Below are 11,158 nucleotides of genomic sequence, written 5' to 3' on the forward strand. Positions count from 1 at the left end.
CACGGAGCAAAAGAGGAGGCAGATGGTAAATAATGAGGATCATCTAACCATAATCAATTTATCATCAAAGATTCTGACCACAGTAGAGGAATCAGTACTCAAATTGGGACTAACGTTTTGCCCACAAAATCGCATGGAGTTTACTCAAACCAGGATCGATCTATTCAAGTTTGTTCGTAAACTCAAGTTGCATAAATATTTCAAACTAAGACCAACACCTAAGGAGATCAGATTCCTTAAATCGCAAAGTACAGACACAGATCTATTGGCTGCCAATGATTTGGCTACTCTGGAAATATTGGAGGATTTACGCCAAGAAGGAACAATGGAAGAACTGCAGTTAGCAACTATGAGTCAAAGGATACAACGTGCCGGTGTTGAACAAGAAGCACCAGAAAGCGGGATGAAATTACCCTCGCAGTTTTTACCCCAGATGCCCTTTGACGCCATAGACACTTTCTCAGAAGCAGTCATTAAAGAACTGATTAAATTCCGAATGAAACAATGTGGAAAAACTCAAAGAAAAAAAGATACCTTGACCAAAGCTCAGAATCTGGAGCAAGATAAATCTATAATTTGCAAACCTGCGGACAAGGGGGGCAACATTGTTTTAATTCCACGAGAAATGTACGTAGAAGAGGCTCTACGACAATTTAAGAACAAAGACTGCTATGAATTGACAACTTCAGTGAAATATCAAGAGAGTATTCAGCAACTGCATACTATAATAAAAAAATGGCATGACAAATCAATGTTGGATTCGGATGAATATTTATTTTTGAGAACAATTAATCCAATCCTACCTACATTCTATCACCGACCTAAGGTGCACAAGGACAAAAACAGATCACCAGGGAGGCCAATAGTCTCTTCAATGGGCAATCTAATAGAGAATCTCTCTAGGTTCTTAGATCATTTTTTATTTGAGGCTGTGCTTGATTTAAAATCTTATATCAAAGATACAACGGATTTCATCAAACATATCAATGATTTGGTATGGCAGCCATCTTACTGCTTTATTGTATTGGACATCATGAGTCTATACACCTGCATCAATCATAGACAGGGACTCAACGCAGTGAAATATTTTCTACAGAAACGGGCATTGAAATTTGCAACCCACAATTTAATGTTATTGGAGTTAATAGAATTTTGCCTATTTAACAACATCTTTCTTTTCCAGGGGGACCTCTATAGGCAGGTCTCAGGAACTGCGATGGGCGCCTGCTTCGCCCCCAGCTACGCAAATTTATTCGTGGGTTGGTGGGAGGAGCAGGTGGCCTGGTCCACAGCCAATGAAGAATGGACTAAAAACATAGTGTCTTGGTATAGATATATCGATGACCTCTTTTTGGTGTGGGATGGCCCTGCAAGTAAAGCAGGAGGATACATTGAACATCTAAACAAAAATGAGGTTAATCTACAGTTCTCAGGGGAGATAAGTTTAGTGGGAGTAAACTATCTAGACCTGAGAGTTGAGATACGGGAAGGAATGATCACGTCTGTATTATTCAGAAAACCGACCGCTGGTAACAGTACGCTACATGCGGAAAGCAGTCACCCTCAAAAACTAAAAAACAGCATCCCGTACGGAGAGTTTCTTAGATTGAAACGTAACTGCTCAAGACAGGATGTCTTTGATCTCGCAGCCAGAGCAAGCTTGAGTCGCTTTCTGGCGAGAGGTTATAGCCTTAATCTTTTGGAGAGTACCCTCAGGAAAGTAGAACTGTTACCTAGGGAGGATCTGTTTAAACAGAAAAAAACCCAGAAAAAAATGGTAAATTTCGGATGATAACAACATTTTCCGAAGATGCCGATACCTTGAGAAACATAATGAAGAAAAACTGGCATGTATTAAAAACTGATGCAATTATTGGTACAGACATTCCAGTGGCACCTCTGATAACTTTTAAAAGGGCACGTTCACTCAAAGATAGCTTGGTCCATAGTCATCTAGATGTCACACCATCAAGACAGGGAACTCTTAATGAGATGAGAGGGTTTTTCCCATGTGGGAAATGCAAGGCGTGCACTTTTAGCAAAAGGGTATTTACCTATGAAATAAAAGGCCTAAAAACATAGAGAAAGATAACTAAATTCATGACCTGTCAAACAACACATGTAGTGTATTGTCTAAAGTGCCCTTGTGGACTCATGTATATAGGAAGCACTATACACTGTGTTAAAATGAGAATACTGGAACACATGCAGGCCATTGCTAAAAGGGATTTTAATTATCCTGTAGCGCGACACTTTGCTATCAAACATAAAAGCGACAGAGATTTGCTCCAATATTTTGGTATTGACCATGTACCGCCAAATGTGAGAGGAGGGGATAGAGTGTTGAAGTTAAGGAGACTGGAATCTCGTTACATTATAGACCTCCAAACAAAATCTCCTAATGGTCTAAATGGTGGAGAAGATTTGATGGTACATCTAGGCAACTAAGGTTATGCTGTTATCCATTGATCCGATACTGACCTATTGATTTTAATGAACTAATGAATGTAGTAATTTGAATCTATCCTAAAAATTGGGGGCCGATACACGGCAATATAAAGAAACAGACAGGTGATGTTCGCAACCTAAATTAGGTTGCGTTAGGCCGATACACGGCGAGATGTTTTGCAATGATTGTCAAATGACAGATTAGAACAGCTACAATATTTAAAAAGTATGAACGAATGTGTTTCTAACTAAAAACCCCTAACTCATAAGGAGCTTTGGCTGTAATCTGCGCATTTAATAATGTAACGAGAATCGTTCCAAAATGGCGCTCGCTATCTAGCGAAACACCAACCCTTGTTTGTTTTCATGACAATGTATGACGCTTTAAAATGGTGCCTCGTAACGCTTTTTGGTAAACATTGACGAAGGATCTTTTCTGAAACGCGTCTGTTTGTGGCTTTCGAATAAATCACTGCTGTGATTAAGTCCCGTGAGTGCTGTCTTTCCTTCTATCTTGGGGGAATTGTGAACCGTTCATATTATGCGGAGCACTGCCGAATCTCGGCACCCGCCCGAAGAGTGACTCGTGGACTGGTGCAGTGGAGCAGGATATATATATATATATATATATATATATATATATATATAGATAGATATGTATTCACTGAAAAGAACATAGATTTTACAGACGTTATAGTTAGGAATTAGCATTTAAAAAACCTTAGAAATTCACTGAAAAAACCATAGTTTTCAGGGACGTTATAGTTAGTTGGACATTTGACTCATATAAAACCAGAGAAATTCACCTGTTATAGTTAGTTGAGCTAACTATAACTCGCCCGCCTGCAATGCACTGCTGATGATGTCACATATTACATCACTCATAACATGGTCCGTGACATCACTCATGACATCACTCATGACATCTCAAATGACGAGTCCACGCTGCCACGCCCTGTGTTACGTCATAGACGTACGATGTCGCGCCGCATATGCCATTCCCTCATTTTTTTTGTCTCAAAACTATATCTAAAAAACTTTAAAGTGTATATGACAGCAGGCGATAATTAAAAATATTTTAAACAGTTATATATTTCTAACTCTAATAAACTTATATTATAATAAATATATTTTCTCAAAATCACATCGGGTGCGGTCTCATTGCGCACTGGCTGCGCGATTGCCATGTAACCATAAAAAAAACATTTAATTAGTTCATAACATTTCCCATTGTAACAGTTCGAAAACGCCACCCATTTTAGTCAATATCTGTACTGCATTTCAAGAGACACACCTCTTCTGCTAAGAGAGCTTTGTTCAAAACTTTTTGCAATATACACATATCTTACACTACACACAACATGCAACAATCATTTTCATCAATATTCCTGCTCTGTAAAGTAGCCTTCCACCTATGATACCCATACACCTAAAAGTTACCTTACCGAAATTTTCTCCAATACCACAGGTAACATGGTTGCATACGCTGTCCCCAAAACAACGTAATATAGTACTGCCCAGAGACAGTATCATGCATAGAAAATGAACACATGGACACAGATGGATAGTGGAAGTGGATATGGGCACGTACGCTTGACTCCTTTTTATTACCATGATGACATATCCAGTGACGTCTGTGCTTGATGTGTGTGCGGTAAGTCTAAACCAGACTTCAGACAATGGTTGCTGCTAGCATCAACTACAACAGTAATCATTGGATCAACACAGAGATTCAATATTAAAAGAATCAATAATTTATGCTGCAGTAAGGTAGGGACAGTAGATGTGAAATAATACAGAAATATTTCCATCGTAAAAAAGAACAACAACTTGTGGTATACTGACACACAATCAATAGGTCTGAAATAATACACAAAAAGATTATATCATAAACGCTCCATCAGTTCTAGTGCACTCACATAACCACATCAAAAGAATTCAGCATGTGCACAGCCACTGATAATGCGTGCTGTAGACAGGCCGTAATAGGAGCAATATCTGTTGCCATCAACACTGCATCATCTGCAATACCGACTCAATCTGAATTATAAACACTGCTGTCTGCAGTGTAGGCCATAGAGTGCGGTCACAAAGGACCCACAGATATGTAAAGTGGCTTCACCTACCCAGTTTGTCGTCAGCGAAGCAACAAAAAAGAGTGTGCAAAGCCTGCAATGATACATATGCATGGTGCAGACAGTACACACTGGAGCAATGTCTTTTCCTACAGGACTAGCTCATCTACAATACCGACTCAATCTCAATTGTGAACACTGCTGTCTGCAGTGTAGGCCAGAGTGAGCGGTCACAAGGGCCCACAGCCACATGGCATTCACTTGAGCTCTACAGTTTGCAATACACAAACTAAAAAAAACGTGTACAGAGCCTGCAATGATGCATATGAGTGGTGCAGACAGAGCGCACTGGAGCAATATCTTTTCCTACAGAACTGCATCATCTACAATACCGACTCCATGTCAAATGTGGACACAGAAGTCTGCAGTATAGGCTAGAGAGAGCGTTCAGCAAGGGCCCACGGCTACGTGGCATTGTCTTTTCCTACAGAACTACCTGATCTACAATAGCGACTCCATCTGAATTCTGAACACTGCTGTCTGCAGTGTAGGCCAGAGAGAGCAGTCAGCAAGAGCCCACAGTCACTTGGCATTCACTTGAGCTCTACAGTTTGCAATACAAGAACAAAGAAAACTTGTGCAGATCCTGCAATGATGCATATCAGTGGTGCAGACAGAGCGCACTGGAGGAATGTATTTTCCTACAGGACTGCATCATCGACAATACCAACTCAATGTCAAATGTGGACACTGAAGTCTGCAGTATAGGCCAGAGAGAGCGTTCAGCCACGTGGCATTCACTTGACCTCTACAGTTTGCAATACACACAGAGAGAGCAGTCAGCAAGAGCCCACAGTCACTTGGCATTCACTTGAGCTCTACAGTTTGCAATACACGAAGAAAGAAAACGTGTGCAGAGCCTGCAATGATGCATATCAGTGGTGCAGACAGAGCACACTACAGCAATGTCTTCTCTTACAGGACTGCATCATCTACAATAGCAACTCGATCTGAATTGTGAACACTACTGTCTGCATTGTTAATTAAAAGCAGTACTCACACACACAACCATCAATACTTTTTCTCACTCCCTCTTTACAAAATAAAATAACATAAATTACAGAGAACTCTACAATGAATAAATCAAAACAATTCGAATTGGGATTTCATCTCTCCACAGTCTACACCAGCGGTGTCAAACACAAGGCCCGCGGGCCGAATCCGGCCCGCCAGACCTCGTCATGTGGCCCGTGTAGTAGTGCTGTGTAGTAGTGCTCCGTTCAGCGACACGAAAGCTCTTCGTCCTGCAGGCACTAAAGGACTGTCACTGCAGAGTTAACTTTTGCTGTTTTCGTGCGGCGATCACCCCCGCAGGAGCAGCACTTTCCCTTTGACCCCCTCCCTCCCTCCCGCTCCATGGCAGCCCATCTCCCTCCCTCTCCCGCTCCTCAGGCCGGCCGCCATGTTACTGGGGAGAATGTAACAGTTTCAGAAACTGCAGCTCCGAGGGGGACTGTCGCTGTCCTTCCTGCGCTGGGGGCGCACCACGCACCGGAGAGAGGAGTGAAAGGAGGAGGGGCAGGAGGCGGGCAGGAAGGTGCAGCAGCCCTGGGAGCAGCGAGTGCAGCACGCGTCCCTCTGCCCTGCAGGGCCCCAGCCAGCGCTGACTTTGCTCCGCAGGCTCCTGGTCGCTGGTCTCGGCTTCTGCAGCCCAGGATAACGCAGGTAAGCTCTCCCTCCCCCGTGTCCCCTTGTTTCAGGAAATAGAGGGGTGCTGTGCTGTCCTGTTCCTCACCCTGGGATCAGCAGGAACTGGGCGAGGAGAAGGATCTTGGGGAAATCCGGAGAGCTAGGCCACAGCCACGCTTCAAGGTGTGTACTCGGGCAGCACTCCCGCCCCCTTAACAATTGACACGTAACACGAGTGAGTAACCTCTATCGTTGCAGACTGGGCCAGAATCGGACAGGATTAATTCTATTCTTGCCTGCCCGAAATAAAAGTGCCATTTTCCTTGTTTGTCCCTGATTCTGAGTCTGGCAGTGTTCTGTACCGCTAAAATGAATACAGACAATTGTAAATAAAGTTCTATTTAAGTATCATGTCCGGGTCTTTGCAGAACTTTAAACAAGAACAAATGTCCATTCTTTTCTCTGGTAAAGGTGGCATTCCTAAGGGTGAGGTATTTAACACACTTTGTAATTGCCAGGTGTGATAACAACTCAGAATTACAACCCCAGCGCAAATAAGGTTTTACATAGGACAGGGTTTGGAAAATCGCGACAAGAGGCCTGACATTAAAGTTGCAACCTGGGTGGTTTTATACCAGCATGACTGATATTGTAATATCCTGCTGGTTGAAAAGAAAAATCACTTAAAGACGGTATTTTTTCCTCTTATCTGTGCATACTTAAACAGTAAATGTTAGAGGAAAACGGTTTAAAATGTGTTATACAGCTGCTCTAATGACCCCCGGCTGTGCATTAAAGTAAACAAAGTACGATGAAAACGAATTGCAGAAATTTCAAATAAAGTTCTACCTAAGAATCAGGTCCGCGCTTGCAGCATCCTTAAACGTGAACAGGCTGCCTCTATTTTTGCCTGGGAAAGGTGTCATATCCCAGTGTTGTACATTCACATTAATTCATTGTGTATATTATTGTTTCTTTAATTTCCATTATTGTTCTCCTACCTGTTCATTTGCATTGCACTTTCTCCATCCTATCAAATCACCTATCGTCATGATATGTCATCATAGAACCCTGACTAGGTATTTATATGATGTCATGGAATGTTGGTTATTCGACTTGACTTGCTGATCTGTACTTGACCTGTTACCCTCTGTAAACCTGTGGGCCTTTGTACTATATTGTAATTTACTTTATTAAATACTTTATATGACGGATCCTGTCACATTGTTTTCTGCGCCTTTACAATCCGTGAAGCGCGATATCCCTAATCAGTCCTGGAAAATGCTTTTAAATATTACAATCCTGTCCGGGAGCAGGCTTGGACGAAGCTAGTGACAATGTTTTTTTGTGTTTAATGATTGGAAGACAAGTGGGCTGCTGCCCTGTCGCGTGAGGGTTAGTGTTCGGGTTGCCTTCACTCCATTTATTTTTTAAACTGATTGCTTTTCTGAGTGCTATTGTAAACTCAGTTAGCAAACGTATCTTGGTGTAGCTTGAAGAAGTCGCATGAGCCACTATTTAAAAGAGTTTTTTCGCAACAACTTACTGTGAGGCCTTTGCAAACATTTGTACTGCCTCTTTTTTGGTTAAGTCTACCTATGGACAGTTTTCAGCGCATGCGCGGCCGCCTCTCCAACGGCTGCCTGAACCCATCTCTCCTGTACTGTAAGTACATATGATGTATGTGGGGGGGGGGGAGTCTGCTTATTAGGGGGGGTCTGCTTATTATTCTGCTGAAAAGTCTGAGCGGTAAACTTTGGATATACTGACCACTTCCGTGTCTCTTTACAGTGGTATAGGGACCATAAACTACAATCAAATTAATAACCCAAAAATGTCCAAGAAAAGAAAAGTTGATGCAGAGGGAAGGCAATTTCAGGAGAGATGGGAAAGTGAATACATGTTTGTGATTAATGGAGACAAGCCGGTATGTCTTATTTGCTATGAGGCAGTGGCAGTGATGAAGGAATACAATTTACGCCGGCACTTTGAGACCAAACATGGAGCCAAATTTGCTAACCTTAGCCACCAGGAAAAGCAACAAAAGGTCCAAGAATTAAAAGGAAGCCTGCATTCTCAACAGAATATTTTTGCAAAAATGACAGCAAAAAATGATGCAGCAGTGAAAGCCAGCTATCTTGTGGCTATAGAAATTGCACGAGCTTCAAAGTGCTTTTCAGAAGGTGCATTTGTAAAGCAGTGTATGCTGAAGGTATGTGAACAGGTGTGCCCTGAGCAGAGACAGGCTTTTAGCAATGTCAGCTTGTCAAGAAACACCATCACAGACCGAGTCAGGGACCTAGCCTGTAATCTTAATACAAAGTTGGCTGAAGAGGCATGCAGTTATCTGGCCTTTTCATTAGCTGTTGATGAAAGCACTGACAATACTGATACAGCTCATCTAGCTATTTTTGTAAGAGGTGTGAAGGAAGACTTGTCTGTCAGTGAGGAGCTCTTGGATGTGGTCGCCATGTATGGGACAACAACTGGGAGGGACATCTTCAATGCAGTGGAGGAATCCGTAAATAAAATGAAATTACCTTGGGAAAAGTTGGTGGGACTTACTACTGATGGCGCTCCAGCAATGTGTGGAGAGAGAAATGGCTTGGTTGGACTGTTAAAAGAGAAAATGAAAAAAGGTAATTGCCACACGCCGCTGATAACTTATAACTGCATTATCCACCAAGGATCTCTGTGTGGCAAGGTTCTGCAACTGGATAACATAATGTCCACAGTCACGAAAACAGTGAATTTTCTCCGTGCACGGGGTCTGAATCATCGTCAGTTCCAACAATTTTTGAAGGAGGTGGGCATGGAACATACAGATGTGCCATACCATACAGAAGTAAGGTGGCTGAGTAGGAGCACCGTTCTCAAGAGATTTTTTGAGCTTTTGGAAGAAATTACTCTTTTTATGCAAAGTAAAGGGAAGCCCTTGTCAGAACTGTCAGATCCAAACTGGCTGTGCGATTTTGCCATGTTGTGTGACATAACCGAGCATCTCGCCCAACTGAATCTGAGGCTGCAGGGCCGCAAACAAGTCATAACCTCAATGTATGAGGCAATAACAGCTTTCCAGGAGAAACTGCGCCTATGGAAGTCACAGCTTGAAAAAGACAGTCTTGCCCACTTTCCTATCTGCCAGAGCATCTCAACCTCATTCCCAGGTACTTTTTCATGTGCTCGATTGGGTACCAAAGTGAATCGGCTGATTGATGAATTCAATCGACGCTTTTCTGACTTTAAAGGACAACACTTAACCTTTACCAGCTTTGCCAATCCCTTCAACATCGATGTTGACAGTGCACCACATCACCTTCAAATGGAATTAATAGAACTTCAGTGCAACAGCAGCCTGAAAGCGAAGTTCCAAGATGCGACAGTCGACGACTTTTACCGTCTCCTCCCCCCTGCTTTGATGCCACAGCTCCGACTTCAAGCTGCACGTGTTCTGTCCATGTTTGGGAGCACCTATCTATGTGAACAGATGTTTTCAGTCATGAATCTGAACAAGACCAAGCTCAGATCACGCATCACTGATGATAACCTCCATGCTGTTTTGCGAATTGCTACAGCACAAGACCTAACGCCAGACATCGATGGACTGACCTCAGGAAAACGATGTCAGCCATCTAGTCAGAAAAGTTAAAAAAAAGTTAATGGCTTATGTTTGCCATATGTGCAATAAACAGTGTTTGGCAATATTTGTATGTTTAAAAATTACTGTCTGTTACCAAAAATCTTTTTTCAATAAATTGTACAATAATTGTACATTTGAATATCTACTTGCCATTATTCTGACTATGTTTCTGCTTTCAGAGCTAGTTATTACTTATATTATTACAAAAAACAGTAATAATTGAATGCAGTGACAATAATTTATGATAATAAAGAGTGGACACATACTCTTACAGATACAACCGGCCCTTTGAGGGTGACCAAACTGCTGATGCGGCCCCTGATGAATTTGAGTTTGACACCTCTGGTCTACACTATTCACTGTTCCTTTGGACTTCCAAGATAAATTTGGTCATTTCACTAAACCTATAACTGATATAAAAAAACTTCTTGAAGCAAGTATACTAAAACAATATTGTGTCTGTTTCAATAGACATTCTAATTACTTAACTACTGGATTCTGTAATTAAACAATCACCATGCAATCTAAATTATGAACCCTGCGAACTGCAGTCTACACCAAATCCAGTGGTCATTCACAGCTCACAGCCACATACCGTTGGATTCGGAAGCACAGAGTTGGTTGCTCCTGATCAGAGGGGGTACACAAAAATCATCACAGACTTTAACTTATGACTTCCTCAATCATAGAATCAAGACCCCATTTCACTGTTTGCACCTGCTGTACCACAGTTTACTCCACCGACTACTGTCAACCAAGCCCAATAATCATGTGCAGCAGTTAGCTATGGAATCACAGACTGTGATGCACCTCAACACACGAACTTTTGAAAAAACCAAGCAGCAGGTAATATCGGACATCATCCATTGTGGGATCAAGACACGGTTCTACAGTTGGGACCTAAAGTTGGATGAAACTGATCGAAAAGAGTACATCTCCACACTCAAATGCAGTTCTAATATCGTCCATTGTGGAGTCAACACACCGTTCTACTTTTGGAACCTAGAGTTGGTTGCAGCTGGTAGAAGGGAATACCTCCATCTCCACTCTCAGATACAGTTCTAATCTCATCCATTGTGGGATTAACACACCATTCCACTGTTGGGACCTAGAGTTGCTTGCACCTCATCGGAGGGGGTACACAGAAATCATCAAAAACTGTAACATCCTCAATCATATAATTAACACTCCATTTCACTGTTTGGACCTGCTCTACCGTGGTGTATTCCAGCAATACCAGTCAACTAAGCCCAATAACCATGTGCAGCACTTAACTACAGAAGCACAGAACCTGATACACCTCAAC

The 11,158-nt window shown here is 42.1% G+C and overlaps 1 protein-coding gene across 1 annotated transcript; it reads left to right on the forward strand.

The window, feature by feature from the left end:
• Nucleotides 1-133: 133 nt before the first annotated feature.
• On the forward strand, nucleotides 134-9,861 carry LOC146776112 (general transcription factor II-I repeat domain-containing protein 2-like). Its single transcript, XM_085637101.1, has 2 exons — nucleotides 134-627; nucleotides 8,004-9,861. Exons 1-2 carry the CDS (start codon nucleotides 134-136, stop codon nucleotides 9,859-9,861), a joined length of 2,352 nt encoding a protein of 783 aa, XP_085493227.1.
• Nucleotides 9,862-11,158: the final 1,297 nt, after the last annotated feature.

Source organism: Triturus cristatus, chromosome 12 (genome assembly GCF_964204655.1).
Source record: "Triturus cristatus chromosome 12, aTriCri1.1, whole genome shotgun sequence".
In the NCBI taxonomy this organism is placed as follows: domain Eukaryota; kingdom Metazoa; phylum Chordata; class Amphibia; order Caudata; family Salamandridae; genus Triturus; species Triturus cristatus.